Here is a 20,719-nt window from a genome sequence, read left to right on the forward strand (position 1 = left end):
ACCTTTATCTTTGTCTTTGTTTGCACGTGGAGTCGCTGGAAGATAACACTGTGCAGTCTCTCACTAACAGAAACACAGCAGGATGATTCATTTCTCAGACGTTTGCTCAGGAGTCGGCTTGTTTGTTGTGTGTTGTCCACAGACATTATGTGCTGATTTTGAAGATGCAAAGAGAAACAAGTTGGTAGCTGGTGCGGGGTATTTTTTTTTTTTTATTATCTATCTGACACATTGCACACGTTGCACAACTTTATTTGCGTTTGTCCTTGAGGTGAACTGTATTGTGATGTTTATCGCATAGCTCAGCTGCAAAAAACTGTGTAGTCAGTTAAAGGTCGGAAGCCACTTTCAACATACACTACCGTTCAAAAGTTTGGGGTCACCCAAACAATTTTGTGGAATAGCCTTCATTTCTAAGAACAAGAATAGACTGTCGAGTTTCAGGTGAAAGTTCTCTTTTTCTGGCCATTTTGAGCGTTTAATTGACCCCACAAATGTGATGCTCCAGAAACTCAATCTGCTCAAAGGAAGGTCGGTTTTGTAGCTTCTGTAACGAGCTAAACTGATTTCAGATGTGTGAACATGATTGCACAAGGGTTTTCTAATAATCAATTAGCCTTCTGAGCCAATGAACAAACACATTGTACCATTAGAACACTGGAGTTATAGTTGCTGGAAATGGGCCTCTATACACCTATGTAGATATTGCACCAAAAACCAGACATTTGCAGCTAGAATAGTCATTTACCACATTAGCAATGTATAGAGTGTATTTCTTTAAAGTTAAGACTAGTTTAAAGTTATCTTCATTGAAAAGTACAGTGCTTTTCCTTCAAAAATAAGGACATTTCAATGTGACCCCAAACTTTTGAAAGGTAGTATATATGTATATATATATATATAATATATTTATATATATATATACTACCTTTTTTGAAAGGTAGTATATATATATATATATATATATATATATATATATATATATATATATATATATATATATATATATAATATATATATATATATATATATATATATATATATATATATATATATATATATATATATATATATATATATATATATATATATATAATATATATATATATACAGTATATACTACCTTTCAAAAGTTTGGGGTCACATTGAAATGTCCTTATTTTTGAAGGAAAAGCACTGTACTTTTCAATGAAAATAACTTTAAACTAGTCTTAACTTTAAAGAAATACATGTACTTACAAAGTACATACATATATATGTACTTTGTAAGTGCCCTAACAGCACCACATATAAATATTCACTTAAATAATACAAACACAGTCAGCAAAAACTTATGAATACCTTCAATTATATAAATTTGCAAATATTATAAAAGGCAATACAACTTTGGGCATGCGTATAAATAGCATAAACTTCTAAATACAACAATTGTAAAAATAATAAAGACAGGTTGGGTAATTCGTTTGAATTATTTATTGACTTAAGTAAATAGTTGCAATACTGTTGAAATAAACAAGCTATAGAAATCATGCTTCCTTTCAGTTGGATTTGTTCCTGGATATGGTTAGTTTGTTTACAAGTGTACTGTGTATCCAAGGGGCGGGACTACCTGCTCTGCAGACGTCATAGACCGGCAACAGTCCCGCCCACAGACACAACCGGCACACTTTTAAGGACGTATCGAACACACGCTGCTTATTTCGTCTTCATTTCGCTCCCCACAGCTCCTGGATTGACAGCTGCGACATAATTTATACAGCTCGAGTTATTTTATTTATTTCAGAACATTATTTTCCCTTTGACTACCGCGAAAAGACATAGTGCGTGTGGTTCTCGGCGCGCAGGCTACCTTAAATGAGTGGCTGACGTCACAAGACGACGTAACTCCACCCATCCCACCCGAGAAGATCGTCTCTTAAGAAGCTCTTCACCTACACCTCTTCTGACCAAAAAGCGGACGCCGGTGAGCGGATAGCTTGGAAGCAAAACAAAGGCGGGATATCTCGTGGATATATCATCTCATTTATTTATTAAAAACATTTATTTTTTTTAGAGGGGTGTCTGGTTCATGCCAAAACTGGGGGAACACATTGGCCATCGGCACACTTCCACGCGAAGCGTCACTGTTTTCGCCACGATCATTGGTAAGCATGTCTTTTCTGTTACATTATTAGTATTTTTAGTATAATAATAATAATGTTTTTATTATGTGAGCTGTCCAAACGGTGTATATTGATTGGTGACCAGGATCAATAAAATGTATGTTAATTGTGTAGACATAATTTGGCCCTTATCGACTAAATGTGAGTGGCAGGCTGTTACTCTACTAAAAACACTTAATTAGTAGCGTGTTGGTGTTAATTAAAACGATAACCTTGGTTAAAGAAAACCATAATTTGCAAGTATAATCAATGCAATCAATATGCTAGTATTTAAATTGAGTAAAGGTTACATTTTTTTAATTATTTTTATTTATTTATTATTATGATTATTATTATATTATTTGGTATGACAAAACATATTAGTCCATTTGTATTGTAGTCCTCGTTGTGGCCACTTGGGGGCGGTGGAGGACTTTAAACAGGTAATCATGTAACCATCACAACCCTAAAAGCCCAAAACACACCAAATAATTATTAATGCAGCAAAACAAGTACATGTTTTTTAAATAAAATGTTAAATAATCAAAGGTGCAAGTTAGGTGATTTTTGCATTTTTAAACTATGTTTATAGGCGTCTTTAAATATCCCATCTTTACCTGATTTTACTGTTGCAAAGCGGTGAGAAGGTAATTTGCATACAATTCTAGGATGGTTGCTGAGGTCAGGGGGGGTCAGCACTTATTTGCAGCCTTCTGCCGCACGCATTCATTTAACAGGTAAACATGTAAACATCGCAACATTAAAAGCCAAAAAATGATAATAAATGATAAATGGGTTATACTTGTATAGCGCTTTTCTACCTTCAAGGTACTCAAACAGTATTTCCACATTCACCCATTCACACACACATTCACACACTGATGGCGGGAGCTGCCATGCAAGGCGCTAACCAGCAGCCATCAGGAGCAAGGGTGAAGTGTCTTGCCCAAGGACACAACGGACGTGACTAGGATGGTAGAAGGTAGGGATTGAACCCCAGTAACCAGCAACCCTCCGATTGCTGGCACGGCCACTCTACCAACTTTGCCACGCCGCCGCCCCTAAAAAAAACACACCAAATAAATATTAACGCGGCAAAAGAAGTACATATTTTTAAAAGAAAATATGAAATAATCAAAGATGCATGTTAGATTATTTTTGCATTTTTTTAACACGTTTATAGAGCGTCTTTAAATAGCCATCTTTACTTGATTTTACTGTTGTAAAGCGGTGAGAAAGTCATTTGCATACAATTCCAGGATGGTTGCTGAGGTCAGGGGGAGTAAGGCCGTGGCGTCAGCACTTATTTGCAGCCTTCTGCCGCGAGCATTCATTTAACAGCTGCTCTTTAAAAAGCAACCCTCACACGCTCCTTGATTAGAGCAGGTCCAAAGGTGGTGTGTCCTGGCTTCATATTTATAGCCAGGAAGCCCCTTTCAGGCCCACTAATCTCAACTGTAGTGAGTCTATTTGTAGAACTGGTCCAAAAAGACATCACTTGTTTGGAAGTGTGCGCGTGAGAGAGAGAGAGAGAGAGAGAGAGAGACCTAAATGCCTGTTTAATTGTTTAATTGTGTTGCACAACAGGAACATAAACCACATGTCTTTTTTTTTTTTCCCACAAATTATCTCCATCTGTTTTTATTTTTAACTGCTCCGCCTGCCGCAAAGGAATTAAGTTATGTAATATTGAAATTCTATTTAAAAAGTGAGCCCTGGATGCTTCAGATTTGAGGAGTTCCTGCGGGGACATTTTTGGCCGTTTAGTTTTTTTTGTTTTAATTCCAGAGTTATTCTGTTATTGTTTTTAAAACATTTTAACAAAAGGGTACCAACGTGACGTTCCCTAATGTTCCCGTCCAATTCAAAAAGTATTGCGGCTCACATGATTTGCTTCCATGTCCGTGTTGTCATTTATTATGAATGGCTTTAACTCTCTCGCCCGCCACGTGGGTGTACACTCCGCACCCCCATTGGCTGACCGTCGGCGGCATCCGGAATGAGCTCTCCTGTGATTGGTTCAAGTAGGTGGAGCGAGGGGTGGGGGGTAAGAGGGCGTGTATTTCAGCCTATCTTCTGCATAGTTTAGTGTGTGTGACACGGCTCATTGTCGCTGTATTCCACGGGAGCCTGAGCGGGTACCAGATCTAAGGAAGCTATACATATACACATACGCGCATATTTTATGCATTATTTTTATCCGTCGTTGTAGCATTTTGCTTTTTTGGACACGGCAAGAAGCAGCTTTACGTTTGACTCTGATGTGCGGATACTTTATTTCCACCACCTAATGCGGCCTCTGCAGAGACACTAGCCACGGATCGGACCTTCCCCGACTCGCCTTGCCTACCATTCCCCTCTGTTTCCTCCTCCGACCACAGGTTATCGGATGGACCAGCATCCCAGTGCCCGGAGCTGCACCAGCCGCGGTGCTTCGTCGTCGTCGTCGTGCGAGGCCACCGCCCCCGCCGAGCCCTCCATGAACCTGCACATACACTCCACCACCGGCACACGCTTTGAGCTCTCGCTGCCCCAGGAGGAGACCGTGGACGGGCTGAAGAGGAGGCTGTCGCAGCGGCTTAAAGTACCCAAAGAGAGGCTCGCCCTGCTGTACAAAGAAACGTGAGTCGGATGCTGCATTTGTGTTTTTTTTTTTTTTTTATCAATCCAAACATATACTATATGTCAGGGGTGTCAAACTCATTTTAGATCTGGGGGCCACATGGAGAAAAATCTACTCCCAAAAATCACGGCGCGATAACTTAAAAATAAAGACAACTTCAGATTGTTGTCTTTGTTTAGAAATAAAACAAGCACATTCTGAAAACATACAAATCATAATGTTGTTGTTTTTTTTTTTTTACACGTACACGTTGCCGTTAATAGTATTCCATCTTTATTTGTCGTTATTTATACTTTCTGAATACAATATGTGATAATGTTCATCATCTCTCAAGATAAAATAATATCAAAATCAAATTACAGGATGTTACTTATGTAGTTTGCTCATTTTCCCGGACTGGTGCACTAACATCATGTGGTTTATTTTCATTTTTTGACATATGTAGCATCATCTAGAGAGATACAAAGAATTGCTATTGCGACATCTAGTGGACACATTTAGAACAGCAGTTTCTTTCATAAAAAAATGTCGGCTCATTTTTATACTTAGCGAACTCATTCCGCGGGCCGGATAAAACCTGTTCGGGCCGTACGTTTGACACCCCTGCTATATGTGGATGTATGACTGTTTTGCCTATCAGTACATTAGGCACACAATGGGCAACATTTAGTTTGCTTTGGTTTTCGATTGACATTGTTCGTTTTGCAATGTTCACATCTTGTACAAATGAAACCAAATCCAACAGTTTTGGATTGTCCATTTTGCAGTTATATAACATATGAAGACAATCAGCACATGTTAAAAATAATTTTCCAACTCACCTACGCTATAAAGCTATCTTGTGGTAATAATTGAACGCTATGTTTATTATTCTGTTTTTAGTTTTCAGAATTAGCCATTTGTTTTATTAGATTCTGGTAGTGTATCTAAATCAGGGGTGCCCATTACGTCGATCGCGTAGGGCAAGGGTGTCAAACCTACGGCCCGCGGGCCGGATCAGGCGTGATGAGTTCGTCAAGTACTAAAATGAGCTGCCTTTTTTTGTCTACGTAATAAACGGCTGTTCTAAATGTGTCCACTGGATGTCACAATAGCAAGCAGACGATTTATACGGTTTTATAAGCTCTGGATTGATATGTGGATGTCATGATCCGTGGTCCGGATCATGTTTTGTTTAGTTATGTTCTGTTAGTTTTGGACTTCTTTAGTTCCCGTTTAGGCTTCCTTGTTTGTTTTTGTCACCATGGCGACTTATTGATTAGTGCTCGCCCGCTCACCTGCTTCCCGAGCACTAATCAGAGGCATTATTTAAGTTACCTTTGCCAGTCCGTCGGCCTGGCTTCATTGATTATGTCACACAGTTTACGTCTCGTTCATGCCAAGTAAGTTTTGTACATTCCATGCCATAGCTTCTGCTAAGTATTAGCTTCACTTGTTTTAGGCACGCTTGCCTTTTTGTTGTGTTGTTTGTGTTTTGATAGTTGGGTGATTTATGGTAATAAATCAAATCCTACCTTTACGCCTTCGTCCGGAGCCGTCTTTTGCATTGAGAGAGCGAACCGCAGCAAGCTGCATCCCCCCACGGGACAGTGGACATAACAAAGGAGGTATTTGATACCTAGAAGTGTTTACTTGTTATGTTTTTTGTTCAATCCCAGAAAGACTGTGATTTAAAGTTTAATCCTGGCTTTTTGTAGACACACTGAGATGAAGTCTAAGCTCATTGTGTTTTTGAAATTGCACCAAATACCTCGGAATGTTCAACAAACTTTGAAGTGTTTTGTCCAGAGGATTAGTTGTGATTTGTACGTTTTCAGAATGTGCTTGTTCTATTTTTGGCCAAAGTAAAACAAAGAAAACAACCCGGAGTTGTCTTTAGTTTTACAGAACCATGCCATGATTTTACCATTCCGGCCCACTGGTAGTAGATTTTCCTCCATGCGGCCCCTGAGCTAAAATGAGTTTGACCCCCCTCTGGCGGAGGGTGTGTCAGTTGATCGCCAGCCAGGCATCAATAAAATAGACCTAAAAATTCACTTACGTCACTTGATTGACATTCACTTGATTGACACTGGTTGCAGCAAAATCATTATTAAGAAAAAATGACCGACAGGAAGGCGAGAAACACTTTTTTATTTCAAAAGACTGTCACGCCGTACCCGCCGTCAAAACTCTAAAGACCGACTGCACAGTCCCTGTCTCCACAATAAAAGCGCGTTTATGAATAAAGCATGACTTGGTGTGACTCAATAAGTGAGTTACGGGGCAGATCTTACAGTAGAGTTCCTTGATTCTTGGGGGGGGGGGCACTGGTAATAATACAAGTTCCGGAAAAACGTTCCATGCTCCTGGTCAAAGTTACAGGTGGTCGTTGGGTTACGAACAAGTGATTGAAACTGCTAAATAAGAACGACGCCTTGCTTTTTGGCTTGCAAGGGAGTGGACGGAGGAAGTCTCAATAAGGAGACCACTATGCTGTCATCCCTGGCCAACATGGGTAGTAGTAGTATCGTAGAAGATATGTGCACAAGCTCAAAGGTAGCATCTTTATCCTTGGACCGGGCGGGCATGCAGCCAGTGTTGATTTATCCACTTTTCCACTGAGCATTTTACGACGTGTAATTTTACGTCACTGTTTACTTCCACTTTCGTTTTATTTGGCGCACTGCCCCAAATAGAGGCTGCCTCATGCTTGGTGGATATTATAGAGGTGAAAGTGACAAAGATAACTATGAAAAGGACAAAAGTGACGTCTCAAGTATGTTCTTCTGCACGCACGGAACTCGTTCTGGTTTTTATACAGTATCAGTGTTTCCCATAAACTGCCAAGATACCTGTGGCGGTGGGGGCGTGGCTATGGGTGTGGTCACCATGACATCATCGAGTAATTTGCGTAATTTACTACAATGATATGATTTTCTCTAAAAAGGCTCAAACAATTTATACTTACTAATTAATAACAGTTTTGTTTTAAACGTCCATCCATCCATCCATTTTACAATATAATTACAACACTGTATGTACATATTTATATACAGATTTGAACAATAAGTTATTCACTGAAATATATTTATTAATTGTGGTTCTTACAAAACATATATCTTATAAAATATAAAAGCTAAAATGTCTCTTAAAGCTCTGCCCCTTTAATTAGTGCATACTAAATAATTTAACTTTAGCCTACTACTACAACCATATTATTTACCAGCAACATAAAGTGAAACAGAGGCAGAGGTGTCCTGCCACAGTCAGTAACAAATAAACAGAAAACAGTAGTGGTCAAATACAAATAAGGCAACAAGAGAAGTATCCTACACTTCTCTTTTGTAAAGTAAATCTGAACAGCCGATATGGGCATCTACATCAACTACATGATTTGCCTGAGAAGCTGGACAGGACAAAAAAAAAAAAAAAAATCTATTTGTGGCGGACGGAAGAAAACATATTCGGTCTTGACACGCAACGGGGGGAACAGGAAGGTGTTTGGAGAGTGTGAGCCGAGGATGTCGTTGTGGCTTGCGCAGCCCTTTGAGACACTCGGGATTTAGGACTATATAAGTAAAAATTGATTGATTGATTGATACAGCCACCAAGTGGTGACTTATAGGTATTGCTGGACTTTATAAGTTGTGTGTAGTGCAGGGGTGTCACACTCATTTTAGATCGGGGGCCACATGGAGAAAAATTTACTCCAAAGTGGGCCGGACTGGTAAAATCACGGCACGATAAAGTAAAAATAAAGACAACTTCAGATTATTTTCTTTGTTTAAAAATAGAACACGCACATTCTGAAATTGTACAAATCATAATGTTGTTTTTTTTTACACTTGCATGTTGCGGTTAATAGTATGCTATCTGTAATTGTCGTCATTTATATTTTCTGAATAAATGATGTGATAATGTTCATCATTCAACTCATTGGTGTTCATTTTCAATGTATCAAGATAAAAAAATATATATCGACATCAAATTACAGGATGTTATTTATGTAGTTTGATCATTTTCCTCGACTGGTGCACTAACATCATGTGGTTTATTTTGTACATATGTAGCATCATCTACAAAGATACAAATACTTGCTATTGCGACATCCAGTGGACACATTTAGAACAGCTGTTTCTTTCATTCAAAAATGTCAGGTTATACTGAGCAAACTCATCCCGTGGGCCGGATAAAACCTGTTCGCGGGCCTGATCCGGCCCTCTGACCGTACGTTTGACACCCCTTTTCAAGGGGTGGTTCTTGTACCACTCATGGTATGTGAGGTTTCACCGAGTGGTACTTTAAAAAAAAAACCAACAACACAGAAACCAGATGAATACAATCTATTCTTTGACGTGGAACTAACTAAATAAAACCTTATCAAGTGATAATATTCACTCTTTAAGGACATATGACACACAGGAAGGTGTTTGGTCATTCAAGAGGCCATTTGTTAAAGTTAAAGTGCCAATGATTGTCACACACAAACGAGGTGTGGTGAAATTATCCTCTGCATTTGACCCATCACCCTTGATCACCCCATGGGAGGTGAGGGGAGCAGTGAGCAGCAGCGGTGGCCGCACCCGGGAATCATTTTGGTGTTTTAACCCCCAATTCCAAGCCTTGATACTGAGTGTCAAGCAGGGAGGCAATGGGTCACATTGTTATAGTCTTTGGTATGACTCTGCCGGGGTTTGAACTCACGACGGGCGGACACTCTAACAGTCTAACCACACGGAGGTTTTGCTGACATTTATGATTGCTTTAAGCTATACGTCATGCGTGAGTTCCTGGGTGTGGGGTGTCCAGTCCTCAAAATACCGCATAGCAAAGTAGGGTGGCACTGCCTAAACGGGTGCAGTGTTTCCCATAAACTGCCAAGATACCTGTGGCTATGGGCGTGGTCACCATGACATCATCGAGTAATTTGCATGATTTACTACAATGATATGATTTTCTCTAAAAAGGCTCAAAAAATGTATACTTACTAATTAATAATAACAGTTTTGTTTTAAACGTCCATCCATCCATCCATTTTACAATATAATTACAACACTTTATGTACATATTTATATACAGATTTGAACAATAAGTTATTCACTGAAATATATTTATTAATTGTGGTCCTTAAAAAAAATATATCATATAAAAGCTAAAATGTCTCTTAAAGCTCTGCCCCTTTAATTAGTGCATACTAAATAATTTAACTTTAGCCTACTACTACAACCATATTATTTACCAGCAACATAAAGTGAAACAGAGGCAGAAGTGTCCTGCCACAGTCAGTAACAAATAAACAGAAAACAGTAGTGGTGGTAGATAGACACAAAGCTTCATCAAACATCTGATCCACTGAACAAAGAGCTCCAAAAATCTTGATCCAACACTTCTCTTTTGTAAAGTAAATCTGAACAGCCTATATGGGCATCTACATCAACTATATGATTTGCCTGAGAAGCTTGACAGGACAAACAAAAAAAAAAAAATTTAAAAAATTAAAATTAAAAAATATATATATTTTTTTTTTTGTGGCGGCCTTAATTCTTTCGTGGCGGGCCGCCACAAATTAATGAATGTGTGGGAAACACTGGGGTGGCAATGGCTTTTATCATTCCAAATGAATAGAAACCATGCAGCTCCCGGAGTAGAATTAATAAATGGGAGCCAGGTTAAGTGGTGTTTAACAAAAGTGCAGGTGGTGTTATGCAAAAATAAAAAATAAAAAAATAAGTGAGGGAGCGGTAGAGGTGGGGCTTTTAGCACTCACTGTTTTCCAACCCCCTACTCCCACTATTTTGTAATCACCAACTAAATCACATCATCCTTTAAAACTACCCCCCCCACCCTCCCTGCACGCAAACACACATACACACACCTACTCTTCAAAACTGCAGACAAGCTAGCAAGTCGGCACTGGGGGGGTGCCTTTGTTCAACAGCACAGGGTGAGATTTGGGTCACGCCGGCTTTTCCACCCGGCTGCCCGTCACAGGCACCGCACGTGTGTTGCATTGACACATGCAAGGTAATGGAAAATTAATGTGATGAACGGGTCGTAAATCAACCACCTCAACAATTGTCAGAGCCTTTCGGTGTACTTGCCGTTGAAATATGACAGCCCGATCAATACTTCACTTCAACCTCGGCTCGTTTTTTTTTCTTCCCTGAACCAGATCTGAAGTCGCCCCCGTTGGCTGTGTGTGTATGTATGTGAGAAGAGGTACAGTCTAATTATCCTTTTCTAAACCCTGCAGGAGACTAAATTCGGGAAAACTTCAGGATCTTGGCATCTCCGATGGGAGCAAATTAACACTCGTACCAACCGTCGAAGCAGGATTAATGGTAAGGATGCCCGCAGTTCTGACTGACTGGTTATGCTGTTATCCTGTCTCTATTCTCAGCTCCATTTCGAAAGTAATGGAGAAAATAGTTTATGAACAGGTCGATAGTTACCTTGCCACTAATAAACTCATGTACAAATTCCAATCCGGCTTCAGAACTAACCACTCCACTGACACATGCCTTCTCTATCTGACCTACCACATCAAACATGAGGTGGACGCGGGCAAATACTGCGGCATGGTCATGCTGGACCTTCAGAAGGCCTTTGACACCGTTAACCACGCTATACTGTTGGATAAGCTCAGAGCAATCGGATTTAACAAAACCTCATGGAGCTGGATGTAATCTTACTTGGAGGGGAGGGAGCAGGTGGTAGAGGTGAAAGGCACCGTGCCCCCCCTCCCTCTCGGTGAGCTGTGGAGTCCCCCAAGGCAGTATATTGGGACCTTTAGTGTTCCTAATATACATAAATGACATGTCATCGGCATGCGACTGTGAATTGTTTTTGTTTGCGGATGACTCTGCCCTGCTGGTATCCGGCAAGGACAAGTCACATGTGGAGAAAATCCTCAGTGCTGAGCTGTGTAGAACTTGCACCTGGCTCGCTGACAACAAGCTATCCATACACTTGGGTAAAACAGAATCCATCCTGTTTGGGTCCCACATCAACCTCAAGAAAGTCAATGACTTCACCATAAAAGTGGGTGACATTGTTATCACCAGGAAAGATGAGGTCACCTACCTAGGTTCCGTTCTAGAGGCTAATCTTTCCTGTGATAAAATGGCAACCATGGTAATCAGAAAGGTTAACCAACGAACGAGATTTCTCTACAGAATCTCCTCTCTGGTCAACAAAAGCACCTTGAGGATTCTGTCGGGAACTCTCGTTCAACCCTTTTTCGATTACGCATGCACCTCCTGGTACCCTAGCACCCCCAAAGCCCTCAAATCTAAACTCCAAACATCTCAGAACAAGCTAGTCAGATTACTTCTAGACCTCCACCCCAGATCCCACCTCACTCCTACCCACTTCTCTAAAGTGGGCTGGGTCAAGGTGGAGGACAGAGTTAAACAACTTGCACTGAGCCTAGTCTATAAAATCCACTACAGCTCCCTGATACCGAAGTACATGTCAAACTACTTCCTTAATGTAAATGACCGCCATAACCACAACACCAGGGGGAGCTCCACTAACCACGTTAAACCCAGATTCCGAACTAACAAAGGTCTTAACTCATTCTCTTTCTATGCCACATCAATGTGGAATGCGCTCCCAACAGGTATAAAAGAAAGGGCATCTCTATCCTCCAAAACCGCACTAAAAGTTCACCTCCAGGCAGCTACAACCCTAAACTAACACCTTCCCCGGATTGCTAATAATCAAATGTAAACAATCAAATGCAGATACTTTTTCTTATGCCTTCTGATCTCTCTCTCTCTCTCTCTCTCTCTCTCTCTCTCTCTCTCTCTCTCTCTCTCTCTCTCTCTCTGCTCTCTTTCTCTCTCTCTCTCTCTCTATATGTCCACTACTTGCTGTCCATATCCTACCCCCCACCCCCTCCACACCCCTGATTGTAAATAATGTAAATAATTCAATGTGATTATCTTGTGTGATGACTGTATTATGATGATAGTATATATGATAGTATATATCTGTATCATGAATCAATTCAAGTGGACCCCGACTTAAACAAGTTGAAAAACTTATTCGGGTGTTACCATTTAGTGGTCAATTGTACGGAATATGTACTTCACTGTGCAACCTACTAATAAAAGTCTCAATCAATCAATCAATCAATCAATGCTTGGTGTGCAGTATCTAAAGGTGGATCTTTTGTCCTCTGCAGTCTCAAGCGTCAAGACCCGAGCAGTCCGTAATGCAAGCCTTGGAGAGCTTGACCGAAACTCAGGTAAGAAGTTGGCCTTTGTTGCTACCGTCTTAAAGGCCTACTGAAAGCCACTACTACCGACCACGCAGTCTGATAGTTTATATATCAATGATGAAATCTTAACATTGCAACACATGCCAATACGGCCGGGTTAGTTTACTAAAGTGCAATTTTAAATTTCCCGCTAAACTTCCGGTTGGAAACGTCTATGTATGATGCGTATGCGCGTGACGTCACGACGGCAACGGAAGTATTCGTACCCAATGTGTCACCATACAAACTGCTCTGTTTTCATCGAACAATTCCACAGTATTCTGGACATCTGTGTTGGTGAATCTTTTGCAATTTGTTTAATGAACAATGAAGACTGCAAAGAAGAAAGCTGTAGGTGGGATCGGTGTATTAGCAGCTGGCTGTAGCAACACAACAAGGAGTACTTACTTGGATTGCAGACGCGCTAGCCGATGCTAGCCGCCAACCGCACGTTGCTAAGTTAGCTTCAGCGTCGTTAGCAACAGCATTGTTAAGCTTTGCCAAGCTGAGAATTATTAACCGTGTAGTTACATGTCCATGGTTTAATAGTATTGTTGATCTTCTGTCTATCCTTCCAGTCAGGGATTTATTTATTTTGTTTCTATCTGCATTGGAGCCAGATGCTATCACGTTAGCTCAGTAGCTAAAGAGTTTCGCTGATGTATTGTCGTGGAGATAAAAGTCACTGTGAATGTCCATTTTGCGTGCTCGACTCTCATTTTCAAGAGGATATAGTATCCGAGGTGGTTTAAAATACAAATCCGTGATCCACAATAGAAAAAGGAGAGTGTATGGAATCCAATGAGACCTTTTACCTAAGTTACGGTCAGAGCGAAAAAAGATACACCCTGCACCGCCTCTCTAGTTCTTCACTCTAACGTTCCTCATCCACAAATCTTTCATCCTCGCTCAAATTAATGGGGTAATCGTCAATTTCTCGGTCCAAATCTCTCTCGCTGCATTGTAAACAACGGGGAATTGTGAGGAATCCTACCTCCTGTGATGTCACGCTACTTCCGGTATAGGCAAGGCTTTTTTTTATCAGCGACCAAAAGTTGCGAACTTTATCGTCGTTGTTCTATACTAAATCCTTTCAGCAAAAATATGGCAATATCGCGAAATTATCAAGTATGACACATAGAATGGATCTGCTATCCCTGTTTAAATAAAAAAAATTCATTTCAGTAGGCCTTTAAGGTCGCACCGACACTTTGTGATCCGTGCCAAGCTTGGGCACACTTGACACCTTAAGTTTGGTTTATTTGACTTACGGTTGACCACGCACGGAAATATGCCCAGCTTGTACATGCAAGTTAATCAAAGTGATCGCACCTCTCGCCAGTTATTTTGAATGGCTTCTAGGGCTGCACAAAAAAATCGATCCCACAACCGAAACGCGATTCTTTTTCATCTCGTTTCTAAATCGATGAATCATTTTCAAAAATTGCGACGAGGTGGCGACTTGTCCAGGGTGTACCCCGCCTTCCGCCCGAATGCAGCTGAGATAGGCTCCGGCACCCCCGCGGCCCCGAAAGGGATACACGGTAGAAAATGGACGGATGGATAGATGATTTAAAAACTTTATTTTTTTATTAGAATATATTTTTAAAAATAAGTTTTTTGGCCATCTTCACGCAACCAGTAGGAGTTCTTCCAGCCGTTAACCTGTTTTAAAAAGGTTTCAGTATATTCATTATACCAAATAACACATTATAAAAATCAGTTTGAATCGAGAATCGTGGTGAATCGAGAGTCAACTCTGAATCGGATCATCACCCCAGGAGTCAGAAGGAGAAGTACAGAGCACCAATAAACCTTAAAGGCACTGCCTTTGCGTGCCGGCCCAGTCACATAATATCTACGGCTTTATACACACACAAGTCAATGCAACGCATACTTGGTCAACAGCCATACAGGTCACACTGAGGGTGGATGTATAAACAACTTTAACACTGTTACAAATATGCGCCACACTGTGAACCCACACCAAACAAGAATGACAAACACATTTCGGGAGAACATCCGCACCGTAACACAACATAAACACAACAGAAAAAATACCCAGAACCCCTTGCAGCACTAACTCATCCGGGACGCTACAATATACACCCCCTCCCCAACCCCGCCCACCTCAACCTCCTCATGCTCTCTCAGGGAGAGCATGTCCCAAATTCCAAGCTCCAAGTTTTGAGGCTTGTTAAAAAAAATAATGCACTTTGTGACTTCAATAATAAATATGGCATGTTGGCATTTTTTTCCATAACTTGAGTTGATTTATTTTGGAAAACCTTGTTACATTGTTTAATGCATCCAGCGGGGCATCACAACAAAATTAGGCATAATAATGTGTTAATTCCACGACTGTATATATCGGTATCGGTTGATATCGCAATTGGTAATCAAGAGTTGGACGATATCGGAATATCGGATATCGGCAAAAAAGCCATTATCGGACAGCTCTAATTTGCACCATAATGACTGCTGTCTTAAAGTTAAAGTACCACTGTCACACTAGGTGTGGTGAAATTACCCTCTGCATTTGACCCATCCCCTTGTTTCACCCCCTGGGTGGTGAGGGGAGCAGTGAGCAGCAGCAATGGCCGCGCTCGGGAATCATTTTGGTGATTTAACCCCCAATTCCAACTCTCGATGCCGAGTGTCCCATTACTATAGTCCTTGGTATGACTCGGCCGAGTTTGAACTCACGACCTACCGATCTCAGGGCGGACACTCTAACCACAAGGCCACTGAGCAGTTGAGCGGTTTCTACTTAAGTAGAAATAATGCAAATAGTCATCGGTACTCTTGCTAGAACTGCATTAAAAAGTCATTAAAAGGAACCGGTGTGAAAGCAACATTTTGTAGCTGCAGAAGGAAATGGAGGAGAGAGGATGAGCAGGCTGAACGAGCCTCTTTCCTTGTCTGTGTTCAAACCTAACGAGGAGCTGTATCCTAGTAACATCTGCAATAGTTTAAATATGGAAGCACTTCTACCTCTCTACTTTTATCTAACACTCACATGCGCGCACGTACACGAGCACAGGCAAGTTTCCAGGAAGTGTGCTGGGGCCGCATACCTCACTCACTATAAACCCAGCCAGCGCTTGCTCATCAGATGACAGCCTTCTCGCTCTTGCGTTAACATGCGGCTTCCTGAAAGCCCGAGTTTGTGGGCCAACATCCTGCACTCACATCGAAACCACCGCGCCGGACTCCGGCGAAAACGCTTGTATGCCTTTTAGCCGCGGCGGGGTATGACTCACCAACCCCGGGTGATCGATGGCTCGGGGCGAGGTTGATTGCACACAGACACACAGAAGCGTGACGTGGGGAACACTTGCATCAACTTCCTTTTTGCAGCGGGCTGGGTAACTGTGAGATCCACGGAAATGCGTCAAGAACGCACTAGCTGGTTCATTTCAAAACAGTATGGTAGATTTTGCAGGGGTGAGGCAGTGCATGCGTCACTGAAATTGCAAAAAAACGTTCTCTTAAATTGTTAATTTTGCGCAATTTGGGGCCTTTTTATGGGAACTTTTTGGTGTTAAAGTGCAGGTTTTTGAAAATATCACCCTTCTTGTTTCCAGAAAACTGTATGAGAAATATGCAAGACTGTTCACTGTCCAGTGCTGGCTAATGCAAGTACCGCTTTGACCTGGATATTACACAACCTCTTTTAAAGACCATTTTTTTAAGACAAAGTAAACAACCTTTTTTTTCCTTGAACCAAGGTCCATGTCACTTTCCACCGATGCATGTGAGGGAGAATATTCGGTAACACTTTAGTATGGGGAACACATATTCACCATTAATTAGTTGCTTATTAACATGCTACCGTAATTTCCGGACTATAAGCCGCACCTGACTATAAGCCGCACCAGCTAAATTTAGGGGAAAATACAGATTGCTCCATATATAAGCCGCACCCGACTATAAGCCGCAGGGTTTTGATGTGTAATTAGCGTAGTATATAGGGGTTCCTGCTACCACGGAGGGGATTGTCGGGACAGAGATGACTGTTTGGGAACGCAAAGCGTCCCATTTATTAACAATAAATCTTTCAATCATTCAATCAAACTTTTACATTTTTGACATGGCGAACAGCATTCGTGCAGAGTACAAATAATACAACGGTGCAAAGTAATACAAAGTGCTCGCCTGTACGTTATCAAAATAACCAGCCTACCGGTATATGAAAAGTCAGTCTTTAATCATTGTGTCATCGTCTTCCTCCTGCGTACTAACACCACCGAAATCCTCTTCGTCGGTGTCGGAGAAGAACAGGCCGTAAATAAGCCGCACCCTTGTATAAGCCGCAGGGACCAGAACGAGGGGAAAAAGTAGCAGCTTATAGTCCGGAAATTACGGTAATTAGTAACATATTGGCTCTTAATTAGTCATTATTAAGTACTTATTAATGCCTTATTCTGCATGGCCTTATTATACAACCAGTAAGCCATTAACTAAGAGTTTTCCCTCAATAACTTCAGAATTATTGCTTATTAGTAGCCCTAACCTTAACCCTTATACTGTATGTTCACCCAGTGTCCAAATAACTCTAAATCAAGTCTTTGTTACTTTAATAAGCAAGTAATTAATGGTGAATACACTTCCGTTCAAAAGTTTGGGGTCACCCAAACAATTTTGTGGAATAGCCTTCATTTCTAAGAACAAGAATAGACTGTCGAGTTTCAGATGAAAGTTCTCTTTTTCTGGCCATTTTGAGCGTTTAATTGACCCCACAAATGTGATGCTCCAGAAACTCAATCTGCTCAAAGGAAGGTCAGTTTTGTAGCTTCTGTAGCGAGCTAAACTGTTTTCAGATGTGTGAACATGATTGCACAAGGGTTTTCTAATCATCAATTAGCCTTCTGAGCCAATGAGCAAACACATTGTACCATTAGAACACTGGAGTGATAGTTGCTGGAAATGGGCCTCTATACACCTATGTAGATATTGCACCAAAAACCAGACATTTGCAGCTAGAATAGTCATTTACCACATTAGCAATGTATAGAGTGTATTTCTTTAAAGTTAAGACTAGTTTAAAGTTACCTTCATTGAAAAGTACAGTGCTTTTCCTTCAAAAATAAGGACATTTCAATGTGACCCCAAACTTTTGAACGGTAGTGTAATTACTAAACTTTTTTTTTGTGTTGGTAGAAATGATTTTACAGTACCTCAAACTGCACTTTAATGTATTTTCATTCAATATTAGATACAAAACTTGAGCTTTAAAAACTCCACAATGTGGGTCACCGCTTGCCGTTTGCCAAAACCCTGGTGAGAAGCACTGATGTATACAAGTAATTAAATAATACATATAATAATGTACCATTTGAAAGTGTTGTTTAGAAACTTAATTTTTTTTTTAACAGTATTCACTACACCAATTATACTTTGTTTACTGAAGAATGTTTGTGGTGACAAGCAAAAAAACAAAATAACTTGGAGAGGAAAAAGTTGTTCTCTATACCCCCACAAAACGTACCATAAAAGAAGCAAAACTGTGGCACCTAAAACCAGGTACCTGTACCCTTGCACCTCCAGTAAACACATATATATGAACAAAATGACAGTTGTCAGCTGTTAGCATATTACCTCCATCAAACATGGCGAAAATGTTTGTTACAAGACACTGCAGTAGGAAACAGTAGGGATGCGGTACTCTGTATTATCCTTCACGGGACAATCCGCTTCAATTAAAAAAACATTTTTAAAACAATTTTTATTGTGATATTGAGATCGGATGATATGAAAAAATTAATCGTGATCATTGTTTTGCCATATCGCCAAGCCCTATACATACAGTATGATAGTTGCTGGAAATGGGCCTCTATACACCTATGTAGATAATGCACCAAAAACCAGACATTTGCAGCTAGAATAGTCATTTACCACATTAGCAATGTATAGAGTGTATTTCTTTAAAGTTAAGACTAGTTTAAAGTTATCTTCATTGAAAAGTACAGTGCTTTTCCTTCAAAAATAAGGACATTTCAATGTGACCCCAAACTTTTGAACGGTAGTGTATGTTCCCCATACTAAAGTGTTACCGAAAGTTTTGACTAGGGAGCAGTTGATTAAATCTCAAAAACCTCAAATATCAAGCTTTTTAATAGGGGAAATTATCATCTTATTTCTTAACAACTAAAACAACAAAGGTAACCCACATGGTTGTCCTCCTGCAACTAATTGAGACCTATTAGATTGGACATTTATGAGATTTGTTTAGTTTAAACCCACATATAATACACATCGTGAAGGGTAGACATAAGATACTTTCGGCTAAAACTGTCATCGCCAGCTACTGGCCTGGCATCAATCAATCAATCAATCACAGTGGATTTATATAGCCCTAAATCACAAGTGTCTCAAAGGGCTGCACAAGCCACAATGACATCAGGGCAAGAAAAAACTCAACCCAATGGGATACAATGAGAAACCTTGGAGGGGACCGCAGATGTGGGGACCCCCCTCCCCCTGGGCGACCGGTGCAATGGACGTCGAGTGGATCTAGTTAATGCAAACTACAGTGTCTTAAAGGCCTACTGAAATGATTTTGTTTTATTTAAACGGGGATAGCAGATCCATTCTATGTGTCATACTTGATCATTTCGCGATATTGCCATATAGAACGACGACGATAAAGCTCGCAACTTTTGGTCGCTGATAAAAAAAGCCTTGCCTATACCGGAAGTAGCGTGACGTCACAGGAGGAAGGGCTGCTCACATTTTCCCATTGTTTACACCAGCAGCGAGAGAGATTCGGACCGAGAAAGCGGCGATTACCCCGAGGATGAAAGATTTGTGGATGAGGAACGTGAGAGTGAAGGATTAGAGTGCAGTGCAGGATGTATCTTTTTTCGCTCTGACTGTAACTTAGGTACAAGGGTTCATTGGATTCCACACTTCCTCCTTTTTCTATTGTGGATCACCGATTTGTATTTTAAACCACCTCGGATACTATATCCTCTTGAAAATGAGTCGAGAACGCGAAATGGACATTCACAGTGACTTTTATCTCCACGACAATACATCGGCGAAACACTTTAGCTACGGAGCTAACGTGATAGCATCGGGCTCAAATGCAGATATAAACAAAAGAAATAAACCCCTGACTGGAAGGATAGACAGAAAATCAACAATACTATTAAACCAGGAACCTGTAAATACACGGTTAATGCTTTCCAGCCTGGCGAAGCTTAACAATGCTGTTGCTAATGACGCCATTGAAGCTAACTTAGCTACTGGACCTCGTCAGAGCTATGATAAAAACATTAGCTCTCCATCTACGCCAGCCAGCCCTCGTCTGCTCATCAACACCCGTGCTCACCTGCGTTCCAGGGAGCGACGAAGGACTTCACCCGATCACCGATGTGGTCGGCGGCCCGGAGACGGAGGAAGTCAAGGTGAGGTCGCCGGCTAGCGCGTCTGCTATCCATCTCAAAATCCTCCTGGTTGTGTTGCTGTAGTCCGCCGCTAATACACCGATCCCACCTACAGCTTTCTTCTTTGCAGTCTTCATTGTTCATTAAACAAATTGCAAAAGATTCACCAACACAGATGTCCAGAATACTGTGGAATTTTGCGATGAAAACAGAGCTTTTTGTATTGGAACACAATGGTGTACCAATACTTCTGTTGCCTCCGTGACGTCACGCGCATACGTCATCATACCTAGACGTTTTCAGCTGGAAGTTTTGCAGG

The 20,719-nt window shown here is 40.8% G+C and overlaps 1 protein-coding gene across 2 annotated transcripts in view; it reads left to right on the top strand.

The window, feature by feature from the left end:
• Positions 1 to 1,766: 1,766 nt before the first annotated feature.
• The window catches only part of midn (midnolin), a 72,806-nt gene continuing 53,853 nt past the window's right edge, over positions 1,767 to 20,719 (top strand). Inside the window, exons 1-5 of one of the 2 annotated variants that reach the window (XM_062039120.1) lie at positions 1,767 to 1,963; positions 2,054 to 2,144; positions 4,523 to 4,763; positions 11,000 to 11,087; positions 12,935 to 12,997. In XM_062039120.1, coding sequence (XP_061895104.1) covers positions 2,069 to 2,144; positions 4,523 to 4,763; positions 11,000 to 11,087; positions 12,935 to 12,997 — 468 coding nt within the window. In that variant the 5' untranslated portion in view covers positions 1,767 to 1,963; positions 2,054 to 2,068. Of the gene's footprint in view, positions 2,145 to 4,522; positions 4,764 to 10,999; positions 11,088 to 12,934; positions 12,998 to 20,719 lie in introns of both variants that reach the window. The other variant, XM_062039119.1, reaches the window with a different exon arrangement.

This window comes from Entelurus aequoreus, linkage group LG27, assembly GCF_033978785.1.
Source record: "Entelurus aequoreus isolate RoL-2023_Sb linkage group LG27, RoL_Eaeq_v1.1, whole genome shotgun sequence".
NCBI classification, from domain to species: Eukaryota; Metazoa; Chordata; class Actinopteri; order Syngnathiformes; family Syngnathidae; genus Entelurus; species Entelurus aequoreus.